This window comes from Aulostomus chinensis, chromosome 9 (genome assembly GCF_037954235.1).
Source record: "Aulostomus chinensis isolate RoL2024-O1b breed Wild chromosome 9, RoL_Achi_v1.0, whole genome shotgun sequence".
In the NCBI taxonomy this organism is placed as follows: domain Eukaryota; kingdom Metazoa; phylum Chordata; class Actinopteri; order Syngnathiformes; family Aulostomidae; genus Aulostomus; species Aulostomus chinensis.
The window spans coordinates 3,228,681-3,255,956 of NC_141328.1; the positions used below are offsets into that span (position 1 = coordinate 3,228,681).

General features: G+C 44.5%; 3 protein-coding genes across 7 annotated transcripts in view; all 3 read right to left on the reverse strand.

The window, feature by feature from the left end:
• Positions 1 to 1,808: 1,808 nt before the first annotated feature.
• rps21 (ribosomal protein S21) lies at positions 1,809 to 4,459 on the reverse strand. 2 transcript variants are annotated; one of them, XM_086212528.1, is made up of 6 exons: positions 4,383 to 4,459; positions 3,866 to 3,945; positions 3,416 to 3,479; positions 2,775 to 2,846; positions 2,433 to 2,488; positions 1,809 to 1,874 (listed from the first exon to the last, which is right to left on the reverse strand). In XM_086212528.1, the coding sequence occupies exons 2-6, from the start codon at positions 3,913 to 3,915 to the stop codon at positions 1,865 to 1,867; spliced, it is 252 nt and encodes an 83-aa protein (XP_086068654.1). In that variant the 5' UTR covers positions 3,916 to 3,945; positions 4,383 to 4,459; the 3' UTR covers positions 1,809 to 1,864. The 2 variants fall into 2 exon arrangements, with proteins under 2 accessions (XP_086068654.1, XP_086068655.1); XM_086212529.1 differs by lacking the exon at positions 1,809 to 1,874 and having other exon boundaries at positions 2,429 to 2,488.
• Positions 4,460 to 5,492: 1,033 nt separating this feature from the next.
• Positions 5,493 to 11,472, reverse strand: LOC147255420 (uncharacterized). Of its 3 annotated transcripts, none has more exons than XR_015117832.1 (3): positions 11,305 to 11,472; positions 6,942 to 7,081; positions 5,493 to 6,113 (listed from the first exon to the last, which is right to left on the reverse strand). XR_015117832.1 is itself a non-coding variant. In XM_086213137.1 (3 exons), exons 1-3 carry the CDS (start codon positions 8,881 to 8,883, stop codon positions 5,870 to 5,872), a joined length of 405 nt encoding a protein of 134 aa, XP_086069263.1. In that variant the 5' UTR covers positions 8,884 to 8,937; the 3' UTR covers positions 5,493 to 5,869. The 3 variants fall into 3 exon arrangements, 2 of the variants coding, with proteins under 2 accessions (XP_086069263.1, XP_086069262.1); XM_086213137.1 differs by lacking the exon at positions 11,305 to 11,472 and adding an exon at positions 8,863 to 8,937; XM_086213136.1 differs by lacking the exon at positions 11,305 to 11,472 and having other exon boundaries at positions 6,942 to 7,135.
• A 396-nt stretch (positions 11,473 to 11,868) lies between these two features.
• LOC147255421 (cryptochrome-1-like) overlaps positions 11,869 to 27,276 on the reverse strand; it is a 38,394-nt gene continuing 22,986 nt past the window's right edge. Inside the window, exons 10-15 of one of the 2 annotated variants that reach the window (XM_086213135.1) lie at positions 23,669 to 23,871; positions 20,889 to 20,999; positions 20,126 to 20,269; positions 18,887 to 18,967; positions 18,650 to 18,771; positions 11,869 to 16,279 (exon numbers count right to left, since the gene is read on the reverse strand). In XM_086213135.1, coding sequence (XP_086069261.1) covers positions 16,271 to 16,279; positions 18,650 to 18,771; positions 18,887 to 18,967; positions 20,126 to 20,269; positions 20,889 to 20,999; positions 23,669 to 23,871 — 670 coding nt within the window. In that variant the 3' untranslated portion in view covers positions 11,869 to 16,270. Of the gene's footprint in view, positions 16,280 to 18,649; positions 18,772 to 18,886; positions 18,971 to 20,125; positions 20,270 to 20,888; positions 21,000 to 23,668; positions 23,872 to 27,276 lie in introns of both variants that reach the window. The other variant, XM_086213134.1, reaches the window with a different exon arrangement.

Consider the following 27,276-nt stretch of genomic DNA (forward strand, 5'->3'; position numbering starts at 1 on the left):
TAAACTATAGAAACGTTAGCAAATCATCTTGAGTCTGGCCTGAGAGCGAGCAGCTTGACCAGCCAGGGTGCTTCCTTCCTCTGTGACTCCTGTTGTTTAGGCCATTATCTCTGATTGTATTTTGTGAGTTAAATGTTGTTGAAATCACTTATGACCATAATTAGTATTAGTATTAATGTTAAAGTATTTTTTTAAGCTTCTGTATTTGATACTTGGTTGCAGCATGTCACTGCTCTTCATCTTGTCCCTCTTTAAACTCCAGACACTCCCGTTTTATTGCGACGATCAACTGGAGACGCTGCAAAGCCTCAATTGCGAGACCAACGATGGATCGTGAACGTGCGCCAGTCAGCTGGAAGTCAGCAGGGCCACGCAGGAAGGAGGCCACAAACCCTGGACCTGTTGACACACAGCAGCCCGGTCTCAAAGTCAGAGGTCAAAAACCCTGGACCTGTTGACACCCAGCAGCCCGGTCTCACAGTCAAGGATCCCGTTGTTACGAGTTAACAAGTGCGTCCACATATAAAGCAAGACCGGCCTTTGCTGAAGAGGAATGTCTCAGAACTGGAACCTGAACGTGTCAAATACCTGTGGGCTTCTTCAGGTCCGCAACCCTCAGTCATTACAGTTTTTTGTTTTTTTTTTAATTTTTGATCATTTATGTCTGAGAAAACCAAGGAAACAATTTGACTGCTAGAAAACTGCACCCAAAAAACAATGAGTTAACGTTTCATTCTACAACTTGTAGAACATTTGTTTGAATAATTTGCCTAAATCTATATATCTATCTATATCTATATACATAGTATGTATGAACTATACATGTGTATATACACAGATATATAGGTGTATATACACATTAAATATATATTTACATACAGATGTATTCTCTCAGGCGCTTGAAGTTTACAGTTTCTTGCCCTCTGCCGCCCCCTGGTGTCCAAAATAAGCGAACAGCATAGAAACGATGAAGAACGAGCGGCCGCTCTCGGTGATCACGTGTCCTCGCACACTCTTCTATTCTGCCCCGATTATTCTTGGGCTTCACGTCGGACTATTTGAAACATCATTAATCGTGTTGATCTTATTTTCGTGTTTCTGCTGTGCCACTGGGGGCGTCCTCTTCTTTCCCGTCCAAACAGAAGCGGATGCTTCAGTCTTATTTTCAGTCACGTTACCCAGTAATCCGCTCATCTGGAGAGACGCTGTGACACGATTCGGACATTTTTACTCATAAACTCCCGGGACGACCACGTGCCCTCTTGTTTTCAACTGCCTAGACTTGGAAAAAACTGAACGCCAAGATTTCCGGGTTTTGACTGACATCAAGGACCCTGTTCTAAGACTCAATATTCAATGATCCCAATGCATTTTGAGGCCTTCATTTCATCTTCAAAATGGTTTGATTCACTCTTTACTTGACATGAAGTTGACGCTGGAAAATGTCAGAAACACAGAGGAGCCAACATCATTCTGGCAAAATCTCTCAGGCCTCCTTCACGTCCTCCATCTTAGTCAGGCGGGACCTGCAAGACGGGCACCAGGAATCCTGAACACCCAACCAACCGTCTGAGACCCACGTGTGTCAATGTGTGGTTGATAAAATTCCCAGAGTCCAGAAAAAACGTTTCCAACAGCTTCTAACGTTGCTCCTAGCGTCCAGATGTTTTTGCAGATGTGAGACCAAATACTTGAGAGCCTGGGAACAGCAGAAGTTTCTCATTTTTGCTTGAAAAGTTCCAACTCACCAGAATAGTTGGTAGGTAATCTTCTGATGGGCAAAGATTCTTTAAAAATGACAACACCAGTGACTTGTTTTTTTTTCTCCCCATTTTATTTTACAAATTTTCCAACATCTTCACACTCAGAAGTTCCTGCAAAGCAAAAGAGAGGTTGTTAGTTCCAGAGTTGGAGACGGATCCTGATCAAGAGGATCCACATGAGAGAGAACCAAACCACAGGATCCAGTTTTCATACACAGCCGGAGTCATTTTAGGCTCACGCTGGATGGAAATCGTCATGTGACCTTTGAGTCTGAACGAAAACTGCAGTGTGCAGTGGAGCGTTTACTTGAAAAACAAGGCCCACTAAAATGAAGGGGACCAAGATTACAGACAACCTCTGCAACTTCCTGTAAATATCTGAGATGCTCCTGCTGACACTTGACCAGCGTGAAGTGAAGCCACATCTTCCTACCACTCAGGCTCAGAAAACTCCAATTAGGCGATAAAAACACCAGCAGTGGTCAAACTACAGCTCATTGCCACAGTAAACTGCTGCCACGCCTCAAATACTCTGAATAAATCTTTACAATGCAAACGATGGCGGCAGAGCAACCTCTTGAGCGACTGCAGATTAACAAGAACCACCTCACTCTGACCCCCCCCCCCCACACACACACACACACAGTGTTTGTGGCAACGTTCTCTTACTTTGCAACGATAGAGTCGTTCTTTGCCAGCCTCAGGATGGAGTCGTCAGATTCACCCTGTTAAAGCAATAAAAGAGGATTAGCACCCAACACACTCGGGTCAGAACCAGTTCCTCCTGATCAAGAGCTGTGTGTGTGTGTGTGTGTGTGTGTGTGTTTAAGGGGGGAGGGACACATTCAACTGCTAGTATAAAAGAAAGAAAAAAAAAGCAAACTTGCACATTAACTTTCTCCTGAACAGTCCAGTTTTCATGATCACAGCACTGAATACATTCTGGTGCTGGCAGTGAAAGAGTTAACACTTTTGCTCTACAAGACGAGCGGAAGCCCAACTCAGACTCACCATTCGGCGGATGGCGCCACAGATGGCGTAGGTCTTGAACTGACCGTTGAAGCGACCGGTCACCTTGTCAACCTGCAGAAGACCAACAGACACCGGATGAGTACAACCAGCCAACACACACACACACACACACACACACACACTCTCTGGTATTGCACGGACGCCAGTGTAGGAACTGGTACAATAATCACTGCTTTTACGGTTCATGCTGACCAGGTGTTGCTGCGGTAGAAGAGAGGTTTGGCCTCTGCTTCAGATCATTTGCGCATCGATGAAAACCTTCCCCGGTGATGGGACTCCACAACAGGTTCCAGGTTGCACAATCTTTCATAATCAAACCCCCCTGAACTTAAGACCGCCAACGTGCTCTGACAGACAGATGAGTGGCGGAGGTCAGATGGTCAAGCTTCTTTTATACAAAGGATGTTTTCATTTGCCCATGTCCAGATGTTATCCCTGAACATCCCTGAGATTCTGGATGCAAGCGTGCTCCCCGCGCAGAAATCTCATCAAAAGAACCAACAAGAAATTGGATCCTGAGTAAACTCTTCATCTGCCACAGATGGTGAGGCTGCAGCAAAATACTGTTCAGGTCCTTCCAAAACTCCACAGTCACGCATCTCACGTAGGTGCATATTTACCTCAGCAATGTTGAGCTGGACGGAGGCGTGGTCCTTGGCTCCGATGATTCTGTTGCTAGCAGAGCTTAAAGATAGAACAGGGTGGTTCATCATCAGAGCACCGGCAACAAGTAGGTGCATATGAATGTTTACACAAGTAAAACCTCCAGGACTTACAAACATTAACTTCATAATTCAAACCTATCATTTTCATATTCTAAATTAAGTTCTCAGTAATGGGAATAATAAAGAACAATAGAACCCCGGACGGATTTGACTTCAATTTCCCCCAAATTACAGTTCAAACATCGATGAAGTTTACTTTGTCAAAGGAAATCCACTTAGGTCTGGAGCTGACAGCCCCCCTCACACTGAGAATGCAAACCGGTTAGCAGTACCAGTCGTTACAGGTCTAACGATGTCATGGAGGCGTAAACCTGCTGGTCCTACCGACGTTCCGACTCCACTCACCATTTGCGGGGGACGTAGAGGTCCACAAACTCGCCGGCGTCGTTCTGCATGTTTGAATGTTGGACAGGTCGCCTACAAATCTGAAATTGATATCAAATTATGACTGCATTCTCTCCCATGCTAATCGGCTAGCTAGGCTCTGCTAACGTTTAAGTTAATACACGTAAAATTCTGACACGAGTTTCTTCAAATAATGAAGGATTCAGTAAGATACACCGCAGTAGACAACGTTCAAATGTCAGTTTGATCAGAAACGGAGGAAAGATGTTTAGGGGCGAGTGCGGCGTGTTAGCATAGCAGCTAGCATGCGGAGCGAACCTCACGACCGCACGCGGCTGCTCACCAACTCCCGACACTTCCGATATTTTACTGCCAATTTCACCAACATACAACTTCAAGTGATCCCGAGCGGCCACATTTCCACAGCGGTGTCGACAAATCTCACGAAAGTGATGTAATTTCACGACAAAGACCGATTTTTTTGTTGTTTTCGACCGAGAGCTCGACAGATACCTACCGCGTACGACAAAAGGCCAACAGGAAAGGAGGAACAGATGACCCGGAAGTAGAAACATCTGACCCGGGCTGCCTGCTTCGTTCTGTCACAAGAAAAACACAAGCGGTTAATCGAATCCACAGCTCGAGACCCGGTTGTAATTAAACTACATAAGACTAATGCAGTAAATCCTGCCTGCGTGAGGTTTAAAATGTTCAGGTCAAAAAAAAAAAAATTTTAATGTTCGTTTTATTTTGGAGGCTGTAATTTTTGGAGGTTGTACTTACTAAGTTCCATTTGGAATTGACAAAAATATAACAATGAAAAGCAGCAGCCTACTGTAATTAATGATACAAAAACAGGCCAAAGATGACAACAGTAAACAATAACACTGACATATGAATGATGTTTATAACTGCTGCTCTCCTTTGTAACTTATTTGACCGCAAATAACTATTTACAACTACTTGTGATAAGAAAAATAAGAATAAGAATACTTTATTCATCCCACACTGGGCAAATTCAAATAGTTTCAGCAGAATTTACAGAGAGTAAGGTGAAAGGATAATATAGGTTAAAAAGAAAAAATATTTATGAAATAAGAAAAATGTTTACAGATATTCTGTCAAATTAAGTTTTCCTTTGTCTCACTCTAGATAACAAACATATAGAATCTAAATTGAATCCAATAACAACAATAACCTATGGCATCGTTTGTATTTACCTCATCAAATCACCGTGATCTAATTTTTTTGGTTTACACCAAACTGGAAAAACTGATTGTGGACCTGCTGAGTGGAGGCAGGACCAGGTCTTTCAGACCAGTTTGTGCTGAGCTGGAGTCTTCAGATGTGCTGTCGGCTGTAGGCACTGTCATTTAATTTCTTTGGAACTAAGGGTGCCCACATGTATACACACTTCTGGCCCCAGTGTGCACACATAGCTGGAACGGTCTAATTTACACTCAAAGTAAAAACACTGACAAAATGTAGATGTAATAAAGTTAGGGAGGGTCTTTATTTGCACATGATGCAAAACGAATATTGGACACATTTGTATTGAACACAAATATACACATTTTTAGGTCTTGGTCATTACAGCCCACATGATACATGTAATAAGCGTGTAATATACATTTGGTGCCTTAAAGGCCTTACAAAGATTCCTCATCATGTGATGCCACCAAAATAAAGCAATTTCCATCACATGTTTACACAAACAACATGTCACTGACACATATTCAACCTCGACTGTGACTGCTTCCACTTTTTGAACGGTAGCGGTGTGATATATCAAAACTGAATTTAATTGGAACCAATCAATAAGTGCATTCGATGTATTCACATCTGAGATAAACAACGAAAAAAAATAGCTTTGTTCAACAACTACAAGGAATTGGTGCCTTTTTCTTTCATGTAAAATAAAATCCCAGTTTCTTTAGTGTTCAAGATCCCAAAGGTGCCGTGTATGCAGATGTGTTTTCTGCTCCAGCTGTGATGGAGCTGCTGCTATGTGGAGGACTGAGACTTGTCCAAGTCCGCAGGGTGTTGCTGATGCTTTGCGACGCACGTGCAGCCCACAGCCAGGTCGTAGGGACACTTGCACCAGGCGGCTCCGCCGGTGCCGTTCCGGACCTTCTTGTAGACAGAAATCTGGATGTAGATTGGCTTGGCGATCAGATCCTTCATGATGCACTTCTTGCACACGGCATGCATAATGGTCTCAGGCTCTCGGCCATCGGTGGTGTTCGTCCTGCACAGCATTTGAATACGATCATCAGTGCACGAGCACATACTTCAGTAAAGAACTGCTTTGGTAGAAACCCTCACTGCTCCGGGATGCAGTCTCTCCTAAAGCAGGCAAACACCACCCTCACACGTCCAGTCCTACTCACTACTGATCAGTCTGCTTTCTGGGTCACTTTGGCCCGCCAATAGTTTAGTTTATTGCATATTAAACTTAAAAAAAAATGTAATATAAAAGGGGGAATGACACAGAAGTGCAGAAGTACAAAACAAAATCATCAGCAGCTATGAGTATTCAAATCCTGCAGGGACAGGAGGAAGTTCTGGGGTCCGGCCCCCATCTTCTAGTTTCAAAGCTCATCGATAACTCTTGTTATTTAAATTAAACCCAACCTAGTTATTCCATATGTAGGCTTGATATTTTCCATTTATCCTCACAGGATTTTTTTTTTTTTTTTAAATTTTCAAGCAGTGTTCTTCCCAGGTCCTGTTCTCTCTCACTCAGCTGGAACATCCCTGTTGAGGTACTTCATGATTCTCGACTCTGGAGACGATTCGAGCAGTTCTCAAGACAAGCAGGTCTTGGAATTGTAGCGTTTTCAGTTTGAGGGAGAGCTGGTTGGTTGTTTTTCTATATCTGCCTTTGTTTCATTAGCCTTAAGGCTCCGTTTTGGTTTTTTTTGGATGAAGAAAACTGGACCTGTGTCAGTTTTATGTGTGTGGAGGTACGAGTGAACAGGACAGGGCTTTTATCTCAAAATGGCCTTTTCGGGTTCAGGAGTTACTGTAACATGTTGCAAAGGTCTTTATAGTAGAAGAAAGTCATGGAACTCACTTCAGGTCCCAGGGTGCAACTGATGAGCCTTTCAGGTCCGACACGTGATGGAAGTCCAGGTGCTCGTACTTTGTTGTGAATGTACAGTCATCAGGACAGACTGGGGTGCTGCACGCCGCCCACAAACGTCCCAGAACCAGCTGCAGATAGACAGAGGGACAGGAGTGAGTCGTCATCAGCGTCCACTTCAGCGAGTCACCTCATGACATCACGAACAAAGCCAAGCCATTTCTCATCTTCTGTTACTATCAACTATCAGAGATGAGCAAGGAAATATTGTAAGTACTTGTAGATTTTGTGTGTGTGTATGTGTGTGTTTGATGTCTTCACACCACCAGCTGCTGTGAGGCTTTGAAAGCTTTGTGTAATTCTCGATTTTTGACCGCAGACTCTAAAAGGTCACTTTTGACAAAGCCTTTGAGTTCTTTTCAAGAATATGCGGACAATGATTTTCAGGGGTCCTGTAAAAAATAAGCAGGGCTGCTGATTTCAAATGCAGTCCCACATCTGAATGAATGTGAGGGATCGCTGTTCCCCTATCGGGCGATCAACTGCTCCCCCGCTCAACCTCAAACTTGCCCCATGAGAGAAAAGTGGCATGTTTGAAGTCCTGTGGAGGAGCAGTTCTCACTCTCGCCTGTCCATAGTTGTGTGTTTCTTTAGGTAGCAGTTAGCAGGTATACAAGCGTCTGATGCTATCACACTCAAGCTTCTGTGGGACGGGCAGGATGATAAACTGAGATGATGCAAGTTTTAGTGCAAAACTTCACCGAAAAACTAAATTTTCCCTTTCGAGTTCCCACTGATAGCCGTCTTTAGCTCACAAAGATCTTTCCCCTTCCTGCATCACTTCTTGGTGACTGCAGAATGCAGAAACAACCCGCTACGTATATTTAGCTGGAAGCTAATGGAGACTGATGGCTAACAACAGCAAAAATGTCAATTTTCAAAGCCTCAAGTGCATCGAACTGGGGTCAGCACCATGAATGAGCTTAGACCAGTTGGTCCAACTGAATGTAGCAGCTAGCTGCATGGGAAGGAGCCAGGAGGGTTAGTGGTTTGTTTTCAGCTCAAATCAAAGTGTTTGTGGGCCACAGAGCACCGAGCTGGAGGAAGAAGCCTCAGTTTATACCAGACGATGACCTGGAGGGTTTGGTAGCGGCGCTCAGGGGCAGTTTTGCTGCTGTTAGCTGCCGTGTGGCTGGCTCTTTCTGCAGTCTGGAGTCATAACGAAATCATGCAGGAGGGGTAAAAAAAAAAACGCCATCTTTGTAAGCTCAGAAAGTGGGTGACGCGTGTGACATCACGTCGTGTGTTCCCACAGCGAGCCATCAAAAACATGCTCAAGCACTGATTTTGCATAAATTCTTTTTCGTGGGTTGAATTTTCATTCCTAATTTTGTCTTGATGAGAGCAAGACAGCAAACAGTGAGACGAGGAAATGTTTGGCTTCTTTCAGTCGATTTGATCACAATTAGCTTGGACGCAAAGCAGATATAGAAGATATCGATGTTGGAAAAAGGCGCTTCCAGTATCGCAGTGGATTTGTAGGCATTCATCTTAAAGCTGCAATGGACAACTGGTGAGTTTCTGAATTCACCATAGCGTGACACCCTGTGAATTTATTTTAAATTTCCGATTAACAACAGAGGTGAGGTGTAATGTAATGTGTCCTGATACTGACACGTAGAATATTTCCTGACAAAATCCTAACAGAGTAAATCCAAAATATCACATTTCACAAAAAAAAAATATTTCAAGGTCCTGCTACTGCCAATTTTTTTTAAACTTTTTAATTTAAAATAACATTTGCTATAAAAAAAAAAGTTGTCGCCCGCAGCATTGAAGAAGAGGACAAACCTGAACCAGCAGTTGAGAGAAGCCAAGTCAGCTTAGCGTGAGGAGTCCTGTCGGTACTCACCAGAGAAGCAAGGACCTTCATCGTTGAGCGGTAGGTGTCTAAGTGTGTTGAGAGATGTCAGGAGCTGGAGCCGTCCCACCGTCCTGCTCATGGTTAATTTCTCTGTTTTATTTGTCCCTTCAGTGACGACTGAGCACATTTGCATTACGAGGGAAACAACAGAGGTGTGTAACACCGCCACCCCCACGCCGATCAGGTTCAAGATCATGTTTACACAAGCATGAACAATCAGAACGATCAGAAATAGAAACTCGAGTGGTTTTATAATTAGAAACAAGCAGAGAATATGAACTACGCAGGGAAAATAGAAGAAAAAGTACATTTAGATCAAAGAAATGCAGCTGAATTTGATGCGAGGGCTCATAGCTGTGTTAACATGCCAACACATATGTTAAACTGGTAATTGATTTTCAGGCCATACGGGTGGTATAGCTGGGAAAAAGTCATATTTTTAACATTCTACTTTTTTTAAAATGGTATAAAAATTATTATAAAACAGTAAAAACCAAAAAGTCATATTTTTAACATTCTACTTTTTTTAAAATGGTATAAAAATTATTATAAAACAGTAAAAACCAAAAAGTCATATTTTTAACATTCTACTTTTTAAAAATGGCATAAAACAGTAAAAACAAAAAAGTCAGCGCCTCCAAGTGTTCTAGGTGTGAATACCTGAGGTTTGACGTGATGAGTTTGATGTGTTTTAAAACCAGGTCACGTCAGTGTCACTGACTGCTGGCTGTTAACCAACCAAGGTTCTTTATGCTCGGATTTTCTTCTTCTTTCTTTTGTCATTTTTTACCTTTAAAAGGAAATAATGCCATCACGTTCCCTGAGGGTTGAGAACTGAAAGCAAAATCAACAAGTGGAACGTGGTGAAATGTGAGTGTTACAACGATGGTGTGTGTGTTTTATTTTTTTAACATTATCACCCCTCTTTTTTTTTTAACCCTTTTGGTATCAAGACTCCATCAGAATCTGGGTCAGCGTGCAGAATTACAGTCGATGAATGAATAGAACTCAACCCTTGACCTCCGTCAAGGAGGTCACTGCCTTGTGTTTGCTAGCAGGGTTTCGCCAGACCTTTGAGACAGATTGGATTATTTGATTGGTTGTAGACAAAATTTGCTCAGCCTCGGTGTGGACGTGCGCTCTCCTTCACATGCTTTCTGGTTTTGTGTCAATGAGAATGACAACTTCAGCCCAGAATGCGACGAACGGTACGTGGAAGCTGACCTGCTGCAGCTGCTTCCATGCAACAATCACAACAAACACTGGGAGGAATTTCTCCTGGAGGCGTGCAGGGGGATCACTCAGTTACAACTTCCTCTCACTTCAGTCAAGGGATGCCCACACGAGCGGGACGCCTTCCCCAGGTGTGTGTGTGTGGGTGTCTCATTAACAATACGTCACTGCAGCCTTGAATACAGACACTCCATTCATTTAAACGGGTTGCGCAAGAGCAGCCTGCACTGCAAACTAAAGTATGAGGTAATCAGAGACAAAAGAATTTAGGGGTTGGGATACCGGCGGCACAGGACGCTGCAGATCTTAAGATCTTTTCGACAGGGTAGCGCAGAACACGTAGGAGATGTTCTCCTTCTACAGAGACAATCTGCCAAAAATCTGAAAAACTGAAATTTGGAAAGTCCTCAGATCTCTAAACAGACTTGCGTGCACTCACGTGGATCAGCTGTTGGTGTTCTTGAAGCTAGTTTTCCTACATCGTAGGCTCACAAAAGCACAGTAATGCATGACAACAACACCTGCCTAGAGTGCAGTTCTGTCCCGTTTGCTGTCACATTTCTATCACAAAATGTTTGAGGAACTGAGATTGAACCGAAAAAGTTATTGTATTTCATATAAAGACATCGTAGTTTCATATTAAGGAATTATCTTTTCTCTGACCACAGACCAGACACACCCTGTTGAGTTTTATGTTCTTGCAATAACTTGGAAATGAAAGTGTTGCCAAATATAAAGGGGAGGCAGTAGATGGAGGAGTATCTAATGGGAGGATGCTTCAACAACTAAAAGTGAAAAAGTCAGACCCAAGTTTGTTCCCCTTTGACATCATGACAGCCGCTACCCGTACCAGCCTGAACCGCTGGCGAGTCGTCTGCTGTTAAGGGGTGAAAATCACAGCACATATTTTAACTCTAAAGCAAGTTTACTAAAATCCTTCCACAAAATTTCAAGTGCATGAACGGCCCTGTTGTTCATCCTGCCACACAGGTTTACAGCTTCCGCACAGTCGGCAGTAAACGATGCAAATGTGGAATTGCTGCGTGAAAGTAAATGTGTCTGACTTAAAAGAAAAAGAAAAGGGAAACTGCTGTGACACAGAGTGGACCGGCAGAGCAGCTTGTTGAGAGAGGCTGCAGATAAAGTTAGGCGCCGCAGGTAACGTTTAGGTGAAATATAGGAACTCTCCAGACAAACCTGAACGTCTCATGCTAAGCTAATGGAGGAGCCATTGTTGTCGTCGTCATCATTTTCTAGGTTCCTGCGTCCTTTCTTCAGTCAAATTCAGCCACATTTGAAGCAAAGTTTTCCAGCAATGTTTTTGATACCAAACCACTCGGCTCCTCCAGGTCTCGGTGTCTCCTGACCTCTTGACCGTTTTGAACTGAGTGGTAAAACACAGGAGCATTTTATGCCAAAACTACGCCGGGGGCTCGAAGGGTTAAAAGCAAACCTCAGCATAGCTTAAAAATGTCACATGCCAGGATTTCTCTGTTAAAGGAGTGCAATTGTGATGTCAAGCACTTTATAAACAGTGAAAATTCAGAATAAAAAGGTGTTTCCAAGGAATTAATAAGCCTGGGATGAGGTCATGAATGAAATGTCGTATTTGAGTGGAGGAGGAGTCACCGGGCGTGCGCGGGCCTGCTGACTTGCACCTTCAAAACACGACGACAGGGAGGAACACCTACCACAAGTAATCTGACACCTCATTCCTCAGTTTCGGGAGTCACAGTGGTTCAAGAACGAGGAAGGCAGAAGTGATGTCATCAACTTAAAACAGTTTTATTTTCCTGTCATGAACTCGATCAAGCACAGAAAAGCCTTTCACAGCACAAGGAAGGACAGAGCAGAATATTATAGAGATGATTGACGGCGTCTGTTTGTGCCTTCATGACCAACGTGATATCATGGGACTGTCTATGAATAGCACGCCACTTTTAGACACATCATGACAGCTTTTGGTGTGTCACTTAACGCCGTTTAGTCCCCACAGACTTCCACGATGATCACCAGCCTCTCCTAAATATTTCAGTGACGTCTCATGGTTCATGAAACATGACATTTGTGTCTTTGCACCATACACCTGGGACCAGACGGTGTGAAATGACAGAATCGACGGATGGAACCGGCGTGTGATGTCACAGACGGGACAACAGAGAAAAACAAACAAACAAACAAAAATAAAAACTTAGATCAACATGTTTTGTTTTTTTCCCCATAAAAGCTGCAAAAGAACTAACAATGTTCACATCCTCTTGAGAACATACACAATTATAATACAGGAACATTACAATACGACCCCCCCTCCAACCATCCACATCCCTCCCAGGAGAACGGCAGCCACCTTGTCTACAGCCCCAATCTGCAAGCTTTATTTTGAAGGCTGATAAACTGTGTTAATGGGCAGAAAAATAAACGCTTAAACACAAGAGGAAAGAGTCCGGAATGCTTCCTTTCAGGTGCTGAAGAGCTCCGACCACCCTTTTTCATCTTGTGCCAATTCACTCAAGACATCTGACTTCATTTTGTAGTTCAATATAAATTCACTGTACTTTGATGGTTCGCTCTGGCAGGGAAGCCGTCCACGTCCCCTTGGGGTGTGCTCAGGACTGTGCTGCTATGTTTTGGCAAGGTGATGTTGTTTAGGGGAATCTGACATTACAACCTCAGCTTCTATGAAAGAAAAAAGTAAAAGAATACGCTACGTACACAAAACCGCTCCATTCACACTGTTGAGCACAAAAGAAACAACAAAAAAACCCTGGATTTTTGGATCCTACAGAGCATGAGCCGAGTATCTCTAGCGGTTATTCTGGACTTCTACTTTGACATCTGTAGTTCTATTTTCCACTTTTCCACCGTGTTGGGCCTGTAAAGCCAATACACGCCATTTATCCTGGCAGGGGCTGCACGCCGGTGGACTCACCAAGCTGTTGGTTTGGTTCTCAGGTGTGTGGCATGTGTTCATTCCATTATTCTGTGTTTTTCTTAACGGCGACATTTTTGAAAAGCGCCCTTTCTTTTTTGCGGGGGAATTTGAGAAAGTGACAGTTCAAATTTTTCACTTTTGTAATTTTTTTTTCTCCCAAATTTTAAAAACACAAGTGGCATTATTTAAAAAACAAAACAAAAACCCTGACATTTTTTATTCTGAAAATGTATGAATGTTTGATATTTATGATCAGGACTGATATTTATAAGAAAAAGAAACACATGAAAGTGGAAAACAGTGACAATTGTGTTTTTTTTTTTTTTTGGCAGCTTGATTTTGTAAAGTCCTGCACCAGTTCAGACTCCGAATGCACCAATGAAACTCAAAGCTCGACCTTGACCTCACCTTGACTTGTGTTAAAACTGCACAGAGATTTAAAAAAAAATTCACGGAGGGCCAGTCGGGCTTTGCTCCCTGTCTAACCGTCAAGAAACGTGAGTATGAGTGTGTTTCATGACTGTGTTGTGTTCTAAGGCTGTGTGTGTGTGTGTGTGTGTGTGTGTGTGTGTGTGCGCGCGTCTTACAGTAAATTAATGGTACGTTCTCAGGCTCAGCTCGTCTGCGTTCTTAAAGTGGATGGTGGCTACAACGTCCCCTCGCTGCTACACAAACCTCCCTTGACAACTTCATAGCGGCCATTTCACGACTCTTCTTATGCTTCACCGTCAATCACTACTTTACGTTTCTGGCCATTTTCTGCTGGTTACACATCAGTCCATGGTTTTCAGATTGTTCATATGTCAGAGTTGCAAAATGTCGCCGTCAGCACACTTAAATATATTCATACAGCTGAACCCACTCGCTCACGTCCTTCATCAGGAGGGTAACACGTCTTTCTGAGGAATGTTTTTTTTTCCTGAATGAATGAGGCTCATTCGATCAGAAACTTTCGCTGGTCTTTTACTGTGTCAGCTTTCTCTTTTTTTTCTGTGACAAGTTTTTGGTATTTATAAGAAATCCAAGCTCCAAAGAGGTGCCTGTGTTCCCCGTCCTCCTGACAGGAGTTTCCTCCGACCGCCGTCTTTTGCCCCATTTAATGTTTTTGGTAGTTGAACATGTTGCACAGCAAAAAGTTTTTCCAACACCACAGAAAATGCCTCGGAGATACTCCGAGGTGATTTGTCTTTTCTACAGTCACATGAGAAGACACTGTAATCTACGATGCATGAAGGGGAAACAGAGAGATGAAAATGTGACCGACTCCGTGGAGTCAAATGAAGAAACGGCGTCCAAGGATTTGTTCGGTCACTTAAGAGCAAAAGACCCAAGACAGAGACGAAGCAACTGGAACGAAAGACGGCGACGTCAGCAGCGCAGAGCCTGGCCATGTCTGACATGGCAGTTTACATGAATTCAGAGAAAAGTTCCACAGGCTCAAACTTATTCTACAAATGCAGGAACAACTACGCGTGACGGTTTTTAATCAAAGTGTTTTCGCAGACAGTTACATTTCCCACAAGCTTCTACACCGGCTAAGCTTCAACGCCACGTTCCAAAAGGCAGTTTTACATCCAGGCGAAGCGTCTCCTAAATAATCTACAGAAACACGCCGTCAAGTTTCTTTGTTTAGGGTTTTTTTTTTTTTTAAAAAGACCAGAAATGGGAACTGCTCATCGTCCTTATTAACTGTGAGATGAATGACTGAGTGCTGCGTGTGCGTCGTCGTGTCAGAGAGCGTTTTTAGCTGCCGATACACATGAATCGATGTGCTAAGCCAGCCAGGCGGTCGCTGAACAAGTCGAGGTAGGGCTGGGAGATTAACCACGCCTTATTTACAGTTACAATTTTGGATTTCCGTGATTACGAAGCAAGATGAGCCACATTCAACAATCATAGTGTCGCAGCGGTGCTCCTCTTTTGAGCCAGAACGAAGAGAGAGGGAGGGCCTTTTGAGAAAGACAAAAGGCAAAGTCCGTGAACAATCCCCATCTCACTGTCAGCTGAAATGAGGATGGATGGGAGTTCAAGCATGCAGCTCTGATTCGTGTTCAGAAGCTGGAGGCCGAGCGCTCACATCGGTTGGGCCTCTGGAAAGTTCTAATTTACTTCTCTGAGATTCTCTGGTCAAATCAGCGTTAATCACATTTTTATGACAGCAGCTGGTGTTTGAAACCGATTCACCCGTCTCCATTTAGAGAAGTTGTTTCTTGTACATGGTTACATAGTTTGTGTTAAAAAGTCCCTAACTAAAGACGTTGATGGACGGTGTCTATAAACTGACATCACAATTTAATGTGTCGATACATAATTCCTGCTTTGTGTAAGGGCATGACTTCTTCAGTGTGGTACAAGTATCGTGATGTACTACAGATGAATTCTCTGGCAATACATCAGTTTATTGCAGAATCACAGTATCCTGATGCAGTTGCTACTGCAAGCGAGTCTGGGATTCCAACCTCTAAATAATTACAGTTTAATTTTTAATACAAGCTGCCCGGATGTCTAGATTTGGATGATCTGAGCTTTATTTTGTAAAAAAAAAAAAAAAAAAGCAAAAAAGCCTATTTACAAGAGTTCTGTCACCGCTATGAGCCAAAAACTACAGTATCAGTATAAATATTTCCAATGTAAACTTCTACATCATCGTGTACAAAGAAAAATATGCGACAGGTCAGCTACGACGGTGGTGAGGCTGCTTCCTGGTCACTTGTGTGAGTCCATACTACAAAGTTGCAGTTAAAAAGTCTGTAAACCCTGACTTGGTCCTACTGTGGTGAGATGGACAGAAAAATGCTGGGAATCACTCCACTACGTACATGCGGAGCTGCTTTGGGGGTTTTAAGGTTTGCTGTCTGGCGGCAGCAGATTGAGGTTTTACAACAACAATTATGTTGTTCACGTTTTCATCATTTTGAGGCATTTTGTTTCTTTACGCATCAGTTTGAGGTCGCCTCGTCCGTCTGGACGGAACCACGAGAGGTCAGAGGATTGTTTTTGTCGTAGAGGAACTCTCTAGAAACTGGGTCCAATCACATTTTCACCTTTGTGTTTCCATCTCAGCGAGTTTCTGACTAAAACGGAAGAGAGATGCACAACATTGTAGAAGGAGACAGTCGTGTGTGTGTGTGTGTGTGTGTGTGTGTATTGGGAGGACAGGCAGCGATGCTGGGATTTCCCCTCTGCTGGCCTGACGGAGGCGGTGGGTCCAAACATTCTCTTCTGTCCTCTTTAGGACATCTGCAGGGGAACAAAAGACAGAGCGCTATCACCGCTAATCACTGGGGAAGCTTACATGGTGTTAAAATTAGAGCATTCATTGTGTGTGTGTGTGTGTGTGTGTGTGTGTTACTTAAAAGACATGTGAGCATGTTACTCAGGCATGTGTGTGCATCAACGGCCCCAAACTGACTGAGGCTTTCTTCACGCTTCGTAGGTCCTGCTGAAGTATGGGATTTGTTTTGGCCTCACAAATGCTTCCCTCCCTCCAGCATCACTTCTTGGGGACTCACGGATGCAGAAAGAGCCAGCCACGTATTTGAGGAAGGAAGGATTCTGGCTAGTTTGATTTTAGCTCAAATCAGATTTGTTGTAGGACTAGGTGTAATGTCCCCAGTTACACACTTGAGGCACACTGCCAAGACCCTGTGAGACGATCAGGTGAGTGATGGCATCCTCCGGGTGATCAAGTGGGCGCCCCCCTTCATTGGTGTTTCACTGATAAACCCACTACACCTCCAAAGGGTTCAGCGGTGAGGCCCAGCGTCCCGGCTCACTCCCTAGATGCCATCGACTTCCTCTCTCCGCAACCCTGGAGAGTTCCCTGACTGCCAGCCGATGGAGCTTGCCTCGCACTCCCATCTCCCAGAGCAGCCTTGATGATGATGTGGCTAAAAGTCTTCTACAGCCCACCTCCACTGGTCTGACCTTTGCTGTCCGGCCTCGTTGCCGCACCTCTGCTCAGCATGCATCGTTTGTTTTTGTTTTTTTCCTCTTGTATGCCTCCTCTACTGCAGCTTCCCAGGGCACAGTGAGCTCCATGAGGTAAACGAGGCAAAGCGATGCCGACCACAGCACAAGGTCTGGTCTGAGGCTAGTTGTTGCCATCAGAGTCTCCCGTCCAAGGCTGCCGCCAGCTTCCAGTCACGTGCTCTTGTTAGGTTCAAACCAAAGTGCTTGTGGATTATTGAGGGTGAACTGGTTAGAGATTATGCCCGATGATGCACTTGAGAGTCTGTAAACTGACATTCATGGACAGTTTAGCAGTTGTTAGCTGCCATTCACTCTTAGCCTCAGGCTAAATATACATGGCTGGCTCAGTCTGCATTCTGGAGTCAAGACACTATTTGTTTGAACACGGGAGTCAAAATACACTTTATGTGTGACGTTTAATGGTTGTTTTTGACAGTCTTTTACTGCGTGAATACCAGCTAGCTAGCTAGTTTGGAACATGGAAGGGGTGGAGCGAGGGAAGTAACTAAAGTCTTGTCCACTGGGACAACCAGGGTAGTCCAATTAAGTACCTCATCATGTTCTCCCCAGAGAAACTGGAGCACATAAAAACCCGTTGAGTTTTCAGGGCCGTGTTTGTTCTCAGTTAGCATTTAAACTGCCCACGTAGCTTCAATCAATACCATTAGTCAAAGCATTTGAGAAGTGACTGGTCTTTTCCTCTTTTTTTTTTCTCCCATGGCCATTGATTTGCATAGTTACTCTTGAATCCAAACACCGGTTTTGTTTGTGTGTGATTGTGAGCCTGGCAACTTCATGTCTACTAACATCGACATGAAAAACTGCTGCTGTCGGCCAGAGATAAACTAACCTTGTAGTGGGAGTGTAGTTTGGCAAGTGAGTCACTTGAGGGACAAACAATTGCTGTCATGGCAACTTTCATCAAATATTTCACTCATGGTTCACGTGCTGTGTGGAGACTGAAAAAAAACAAAGCCCTAACATTCGTATTGTGCTGCATGTGGCCTCATCTCAGAAGCAGTGTGAACATAGATGTGTCGGGGCGCCACTGCCATGGCGCTAACTTCCTGCCAAAGGCGAAAGTATAATTTGTGTGTTCTAGCTGTGAATTGTGTTTGCAACGTTGTTTCCTAACACAAAACACCATCAACAAAATACAGCTTTTCATCGTGCAAATGCAAAAACATGTCTAGCATAAAAATAAGCTACATTCCATTCGCACTGCTCCTGCATTTAAACGGCACGCTTCACCACAAGATCCAGATCTCGGTAGCACAGGATAAACCTTCCTGTTTTTATGAAGGGTTTGTTAAAAGTTGTATGTAATGAGCTGGTTTAGGAAATACTTGAGTCCTGGGTGATAAATTATTGTTCAACCCTCCTCATAGGAGCCATTTTGACATTTCATAGCAATGTAAACAAACAAAAAAAAAGGCATCTGTGAAAAAGGTGAATTTTGCCAGCTAGATCCTTCATAGAGCAAATATGCAAAAGTACACAAATGATTAGTACCATGGCATTTACAGCACCGCCTAACTCTGCGCCCGGCTATCAAATAGATCATAAAACCTGGGCTAAAGGGCTTCCTCTTCCTCATCAGTGTTCTTTTAACCACCCTGAGAAGAGAATCTGGCTGACCTCTGCACTCTGCCTCTGCATCTTGTGCACCGAGCAGGATGCCGGGTCCTCCTCCCCCGAGCCGTCGCGTTCTGACTCGCGCTCCCGCTTTCCTGTGACGCCACCTCTGGTGTGCAGGAGTCCTGAATGTGCAAGTCAGAGGAAAAACATGGCCCATTAGAAATCAGACATATTAGGATTTGTGACTAACAACCATCTGTGGAAGGGTCATTGCTTCAGATCTGGACTGGTTCATACCCGGGTGTTGAGGCACAGCGAACTCGTGGTAGAGTCGGCTGCTGGTGATGGTCTGTTTGGTGTCTGGCACTGAGTGGTATCCTGCTACAGACAAAGGAAACACACACTTTGAATTATGTGCTTTCTACTTTGACTTTAGTGTAAAGCATCACGGTTATAAAGCTGCACTCCCACCGGCTCTGGCTGGCACCGGTCACGCATGCCCCTCGACCAAGCATTCAGAGAATGAAACAAGAAGGTTCAAACGGGATAAAGCAGCTCCAGCAAGCTGTCACAAGTGCAGCCTCTATTTCAACACCCAGATTTTATCCTCAAATTTTACAGCTGTAATTTTAGATGGGGGTCGGCATGGCTCGGAGGTCGAGGGGCTGTCTAGCGAAGGGTCACTGGTTCGATCCTCACTTCCCCCCGTGACCACGTCCAAGTGTCTTTGAGCAAGATACTGAGCCCCTAGTTGCTCCTGATGGCCCTGCGATGGACTGGCGACCCGTCCAGGGTGAACCCCACTTCTCACCCAGTGTCAGCTGGGATAGGCTCCACCCCCCTGACCCTGAACGGATAAGCGGTATAGAAAGTGGATGGATGGATAATTTTACATGGACGCAGCTAAGATGAGATACAGAGATGGGAGCGAGTAATCGGTTCCTTTCCTGCTGTTATGAGTTTGTTCGGAAACACAATCCATCATCCTACCCATCATCCAGGATCAGTTACCTCCTTAAACCCCTTCAACTGCAGCATCGCACCTTCTAAATATTAAATACATGAATACGTTCTACTTGCTTAGTCAGATAAACTCTTCTCTGCTGAGGTTTTAAGATGAAATCAGATGAGACAACAGAGTAATTAGTGTGACTCGTGGCTACGCAAGCATGAAGACATAACTCATCCCCACCGCCAACGCCAACTCTTCAGTACTGACCGGTATTTGTTTACAAATCAGACGGGACTTCAGAGGGTAAAAAAACTAAGTAACATCCAATGAGACAAAAAGCAAGGATTGAATTCCAAAAATCATCACGAGATCTTTTTGTCTGAGTTGAAAATGGATCAGAGGGTGAAAACCAGCGAAGCACGTTTCTGTAACATGATGCCAACCCCCCCCAAAAAAAACAAAAAAGTGGGAAAGTGGGATTTGGGCCTTTTTCCAATCAGTGTGTACATCTGGTGCCACGTGTGCAACAAGAAAAAAAGCAACGCATGTTAACAGGAAATGGCCTTTGTCAGCTGACCGCCTACCATGCTGTTGCTGTTGTTGTGGCAGTGGCTGCACTCGCTGTTGTCTGACACCACTTGGCCCCGAATGTTCTTCGCTGTCAAAGTTGAGAAGGATGCTCCCGCTGCCGTTACCCGTTGCAACAGAACTCCCCGACACTCCAGGCACTAAGGGAAGAGGAACACAAGGAGACGTGATCTATTTATGCCTCTAAAGCCTGGTTTGTGCTCCTGCGTAGACCCTACGCCGTCACTGAGCATTCGAAGTTCTGTGTTGAGGGAACGCGTTGCTCTACAATTCACCGCCAAGCCGCTAGGGGGTGTGGCTTTATCTTTGTGTGGTTTCGGGTGTTTCGCGATATCTCCCTCCACGAACTGTTGCCATTTGGCAGTCTTTATAGTGCCTTGAAGAGGAGTTGTAATGGTGGTCATACTTGCGGACCTCCTCGATAACCCTTTCTACCCTTTCTTGGTCCATTTTTGCGTGTAGCTCTCACCACAGAAACTTAAAAAATGGCGGTGTTGTTGTGCTGAACCGGAAATGACGTTCTGAGCGGCCCAATCACAGTCCTTGACATTCACGTCACGGCGTATCGCGCAGTCAGGATTTTTTGGAGGTGCACGTCAGGCTACGGTGTAGGGGCCGCGTCGACAGCGTAAGTGCGGCGTCGACAGCGTCGGTGCGGCGTTGCCGCGACGCAGAAGCATAAATCAGGCTTAAGTAACTGCAGTAACTGCAAGACATTTCACGAAACCTCACAATGTAATTCACACAAATCTGACTCACAATGTGAGCTGCTGCTGTTGTTGGTCCCTGGCTGCTGCTGCTCTCCAGGAGAGTAGGCCATCATTCCTCCACTCCCATTCCCATTGGTGGATGGCACTGATGCCAGCAGTCCTGAAAGACACAAACACACGCACACCTTATTTTGATAAAGATACACGGAGCACATTTGTCTGAAAGGTCAGGCCAGCGTTTTAAATCTGGATTCTTGCTACTGATGAGGGCAGGGCGACTTCTGTGGCTGCACCAAGAACTCTGAACAGAAATCTTTCATCAGGTTAACGGCTGCAAGCACGAGCTGGATCAGGCCATCGCATTGGACTGCCGTCATTGTTCCAGTACGCAAGAACTTGAGTAGAATCAATTTACTTATGGATCCTAATCCAGAGCAGCAGGTGGCGATTTGCCCCTGATTGTAAACAGACTTCTCTTCTGGTTCACCTTTTACGTCGCATACCAAACAAGTCAGCAAGCAGTTGGACTGCAGACCCGAATTCAGAGACTTGCTCTTGCCTCAGCACCTGCCATGATAAGTGACGCTGCTTGAGTGAGGACTGTCAGGGTTCCAGGTTAAAGACCCTACTGGGACCTATGGATGCCACATTATCAAGGTATGTCAGTCCGACACTGGAAAGATCAGATGACAACGACTTCAGTAATGTTGACAGGTACTTGGAAAGTTCAGTGTCAGCAGGATGCGCCACTTCTCACTTGATTTATTTCCTTTTTTTTTTAGTTCCAGGTTCTTGGTCTCACATGCTAGTTTCCCAGGCTACACCTGGTCACGCTCCAACTTCTGTCTGCTTCCTCTTTTGAATCATAGAAGAAAAATCAGCTCTTGCAGGGGACTTAAATTCAGCGATTAAAAAAGAAAACAGACAACTCCCTTGGAGCTGAAACAGCATTAAGTTTGTTTATACAGGCTCACATTGCTTGGTTCCTGTTTGAATTGTGGACTAAATACTACAATGGAACCGATGGACCGCGCACGGCGCACACGTGCCAGGTCACACTTTAAAAGAAGAGGCAGTCAGATCAACACGATAACTAAACGTTAGTCAAATTAACACAATAATTGACTTTTTCAAACATCTGACACAAACACACGCACAGTGTGTCCTTCGTTGACATAAAGCATCATCGAGGTACGTTCGTCCAACTGAACAAAATCAAAGTCTGATTTTAGTGGCGTTTGCACGTATTTTAAAAGTCCAGTTTGAGACAGACCAACATCAACTTGATGAAAATCAGCTGATTGTAGAACTTTTTTCTCACAGAACTTTTGTTAATATTGTTGAGTTTTCTTCAACTGTCCAGGACCGTAACCTCAGAAGCTCTTGTCTCAACTTCTCACAGAACAGATGAGGAGTAAGTATCCTGGGGCAGAGGTTCCCAGAGGACCGGTTGAATGTCAGACAATATTTTCACGGGTCAGCCTTAAAGGTGTGGCGACAATACAACAAAATAAAATGATGCGACCTGCATGAACCCTGTGTTTTTTCTAAATACAATAATAACAAACCTGACTGCAACTTTATTAGCAGCGTCCTCGCAACATCGAGCCAGCAACATAACACGACCCCTAACGCTCTGGTCGCTACGGTGACATATGGTCACAGTTCAAAATAAGATACACCACAAAAAAAACCAAAAACAAAAAATCAAGTGCATGAAAAATACAACTAAAACCGCCGAACCAGTGGGAGCCCTGAGCTTGTTCCTCTGCAACGAGACGGTCCCATCGAGGAGCGATGGGCGCCAATGACACCCGAGGTGTGCGGCTGATGTCCAGTCTCCGGTCCTACTTTTGTTTTGGTCACCGCAGAAAACCCCGCTTCACACAAATGAGATGTCGGACAACAGGGTTTTCAGCGCTGTTGTGGTGATCTCGAGGTTTTCTGTCGTCACTTCAATCCAGAACACCGGCAGAGTCGTTGTCTACTACTTTTAAGGCCGCCATCATCTGCGATCTCCAGCAGTTCACCTTCTTCTTGCACAGACATGCTGGATTCACCTGGTTTGTTGACAAATGGGTCGTGGATCCATTCGATTGCAGCTCCTGGGTCTTTTGCGGTTGGGAAGTAGCGCTGGAACTCTTTCAAACCACAAGACTGGTGATTGTGCACCAGCTGGGAGGATGGAGGCTCAGTCTCTTCCAAAAAAAGTCGTAGGCTCTTCTTCTGTCTCCTCACTGGGCCTTTTCTCCTTCGCAGAGACGTTTTCCAAAGAAATATGTTTGGGTTTTCTTTACCCATTTTGCTAGCTTGTGGGTTTAATTTTAGCCGTAATGTGACTGAGAAAAGCGTCATGACATGCGTCAAAGACAGATGTCACGGACAGAATCCAGTCAATTTTCAAAATAAAATATCGTTCAGGCTCAGATAATTAATAAACCGGCAACAACGTAAGTTATTTATCCTTTCTGTGTGGCCAGTTACCAAATGACCCACGGACTGGGACCAGTCCACGGCCCAGGGGTTTCGGGAACCACTGTCCTAGAGAGATTCTTCCTAACCTCTCTCAGGAAAAGGCTACGAGTGCCTCTGACGGCTAAAAATGTATTTAAGAGACTCTTCCTCCCAAGTGACGTCAGCGAAGTGGTAACTTCTAAGCCTCAGACACGAACCGTTTATGACGTCAAACAGCACCCTGCCCTTTGCTACTCTGTCATAAAAATGTCTTGAGTGACAGAAGCACAAACAATTGAATCACGAGACACGACACACCAGAGGACACAAATCTGAGAGGAGCATTTCCATGCTCATTCGGGGTGTTGATCTTACCCAGTCCTCTGTATCGGCTGAGTTGTTGGTAGATCTGCTTCATCCTCTCGATGTTGAGCCGGCTTGCCTCTGCGTGGTGCACCATGGGTTTGGGGTAATGGACGCCGATTATGCACTTGGCAGCTGCCTGCACGGACTCGGGAGCGTTCCACGGGTCATAGATGAACTTAGCGGGGAAACCTCGGAGGACAGGTAAATATCGTCTGGAAGCACAGGGAGACATTAGGAACGCCGGCTTGTGTCAGAAAGATGTGGAAGATAAACAGCGTAAATCTGGTTTGAGAGTGAAAAATCTGGTATTATTCAAAAGGAAAAAACAAGAATATTTGAATATCTTAAATTAAGTCAATTTAAAAAAAAAAAATTCTAAAAATTCTGACATACAATACAGCTTCTACTCTTTGCAATACTGGAAAAAGGTAAAGAAAAACTATTCAATTACATGCAGTTTCCTTTTTTGTTATCTCTTTCATGAGTATGCATTGATTATAATTTATGATCTCTCTCAAATTTCAGACCTGTGTCATTGTATTCTATGATACATATACACAGCCCATGAATGTTGTGTAACTGATAAAAGCATGCTGGTCCTCAGCACTTCATGTTTACAGGTATCATGGAAAATAGCTGCTACAAAATGAAAGCTACAAACAACCACGACACTGCACAGTATGGCTACGGTACATGAGAGCATGAATACAAAGTCACTGCTCTGCAAGTTTGAAACTCTATGGGCATTTGGAGATTCTGGCACTGAATTAAGTTACCATAACAGTGCACCAGGTCCAAAAGTGATAGAAAACGAAGGGCTGTGGTCCCAAACAACATGTATCGGAAGTGAGTGTGCAAGCAGCCACACCACAGACACCAAAAAATAAAAGTGTAATCCACCAGAGACATGAGTCCAGTAACTCTGACTGCAACGAGAATTCAACATCTCACATTCCAGCCTGCCAGAGGTTTGATTCCTGCGCTGTCCTGGATTTGCTCCATGTGACAAAGAGAGGCCACCTACCTAGAGCACTGGGTCCGACCTTACCAGGTCCGAGGAGGGGAGACAGACAGGACAGAGGAGGGGGGCAACTGTGGGAAGTGGCACAGTGCAGCGCTGACAGGCAGAGAGAGAGGGGTGGGGGTGGGGGCAATGCTGCCTTGTGGACCAACACGCACACGATGGATGGCGCTCCGGTTGCAACAGAGATCGCCCCCATCACAAGAGTGATCCTTGCGGATTGGTTTGGAGATGCTAGGAGACGTCTACTGTAACACGCCGTTAGAGAGCAGAGTGTATTGACCCCACCCCACCGCAGCCCACCCCATCACCCCACCCGCAGCCCACCCCATCACCCCACCCTGCCCAGAGCAGGTGTATAGTGGAAGAGTTCTGCCATCGAGGATATTTTAGCCTTCTGTCAAACCATGAAAAAGGGATTTTACCTTATAAAAAGAAAGACAAGCTTCTTATCTTTGGTTCCCTCTGGACTGCCGGGCAGCGCCGGCAAACAAAACACAACACACCTGAGCATTTACTGCTTTCTTTCTTCTAAGAGTTCTGCACCCACATGTTTAAGCAAAGTGTCTCCTCAAAATAATTCTGAGTCGATGACAGAAGTCTTCATTTATACCTCACAGCCCCCCCCCCCCCCCCAACCAACCTCCCACCCCAATATTCAGACAGTGGAGGACTCAGAAAAGAGCTCAAGCTTACTCCCTGTGCCCTTCAGACTGTAGTGGTTGTCTTAAATGGTCAGCGGGCCCAGGGCCCCCCCTGCTGACTGTCCCCTATCGCAGCCACAGCACCACCCTCTGGCCTGGCCCACGAGGGGGTCCACTCATTTCACCAAAAGGGACCACAACCCTTTTGCCAGGAAGACACGCGACCTGCCGGGAACAAGCAGCCCTACAGAGGACAGCAGGAGGACAGCGTGTGTGTGTGTGTGTGTGTGTGTGTGTGTGTGTGTGTGAGACAGGTTGTGTGTGCAGATGCAAGTTAAAGAATTCACGATCATATATAACTAGCGAGGTAGATTTTAAAAATACAACACTGTAGAGCTTCTTCCTCTATAAATACACCATCTATCCATTTTCGCTCATCAGTTAAGGGTGGCAGGGGCGGGGGTGGGGGGGCGGAGCCTATCATCATTATATATTTCATACGTATTCTGCATTTATGTTTAGCCAATGCACTTTTTTAAGTTCACTTTTTTCTATTTTACAGATGTAGGGTACCTGAAATTATAAGCATTTCATTGTGTAATGTCAGTACAGACAGACCTCTGCCAACATTCCTGCCCCACCCAGGGGGAACGGGTGTGTGTTCCCTCCTCATCTTGTTTTATCATAACTTTAGGTGAAGTTTTGGCTCCTGGTCTCTTTATTTGTGTTTTGCATGAACTACGTGTGTGAAGCGTGTGCTTGTCTTTAAACCCCTGAGCTGTATTTCCAGTCTGTGCTTATTTGACTAAAACCATAAGATGGAGGCATTTGACATTTTCAGGTTTGTTTGGTTTTTTTTTTTAACATCTTTCGAAGATACAAAAAATTTTTTCGGTAGCAGTTGGTACAAAAACTTTAAATGTTTCAAAACTATTGTGAATGCAATTTGAAACGTATGTTGCACGATGAAAACTGTAGTCTATGAATTACCTGCAGAGCAAATTCATTCAAATTCAAATTCAGCGTGTAAGACTGCAGCACAACAACTGAAGCCATATTTACTGCTCACTTACTTACTAAGTCAAAAGCCTTAATACACAAAGTTCCTGGTTTTAGAGTTTAAAAAGCTCATTTCTTCAACCAAACACTGAACGTACCCCAATTAGATGAAAGTTGTGTCAACAGGGCCAATTTTAATAATTTACCTCTAGGGGAAGATGCTGTTTGGTCCAGACACCAAATCCACACACATGAGTTGAGTGAGCTGTGATAAAATCACAGTTTGCACTGGTGGTTATTGTTTTTCTGATATTAAAACCAAGTGTTTAATACATATATTTCTATAAAACACACTAAAAGGTGAGACTGACGCTCATGCTACTTTCAGCACCGTGTCAAAAATGACGTTTATCACATTCTAAAGATAGAAAAATTCAGATTCCAGACCTTTTAAGGACCTTCATAATTTCTTTGCATTTCATGGTGTCGAGCCATTTAACCGGTATCACTTAGAATTGTGATTGAGGCTACATTCAGACCAAACCGGGCACTTTGGTGAAGATGCAGGATCTGTAAGTGAAGTCCCGTTTTAGCAGGGAAAGTTGAATCAAAGTCAGAACGCACGAACGCAAGCTGATGTCACACAGCAGCCAATCCCATGAGCCAGAATTGCACCAGGAGTGGAGAGGGTCTGTGTGGGCAACTTTGTCCTCTAGCGCAACAGCTGGTTGGTGAACAGCTCATAATGGGACACCCGCCCAGGCGCAGAGCCTGACCTGGTCTGAACTCATCCAAACACTTTCTTGATGACTTCCAGATGACGCGTGAGATATTAATTTTTAACATGAGAAAACCTGCACTGGACTCTGTCTGTACACGTACACATTATTCACATTTTGAATAGAATCAGTGTGTGTGTGTGCGTGTGTGTGTGTTAGTGTGTGCGCCAGCCA

Coding starts and splice junctions, on each gene's coding strand:
- LOC147255420 (XM_086213136.1), bottom strand. CDS start 7,117: ATGACGACTCACTCCTGTCCCTCTGTCTATCTGCAGCTGGTTCTGGGA. Junction 6,114..6,941: donor GTTGCACCCTGGGACCTGAA/GTGAGTTCCATG, acceptor AATGCTGTGCAG/GACGAACACCACCGATGGCC.
- rps21 (XM_086212528.1), bottom strand. CDS start 3,915: ATGCAGAACGACGCCGGCGAGTTTGTGGACCTCTACGTCCCCCGCAAA. Junction 2,847..3,415: donor TCCAGCTCAACATTGCTGAG/GTAAATATGCAC, acceptor GGTCTTCTGCAG/GTTGACAAGGTGACCGGTCG. Junction 2,489..2,774: donor GTGGCGCCATCCGCCGAATG/GTGAGTCTGAGT, acceptor TTGCTTTAACAG/GGTGAATCTGACGACTCCAT.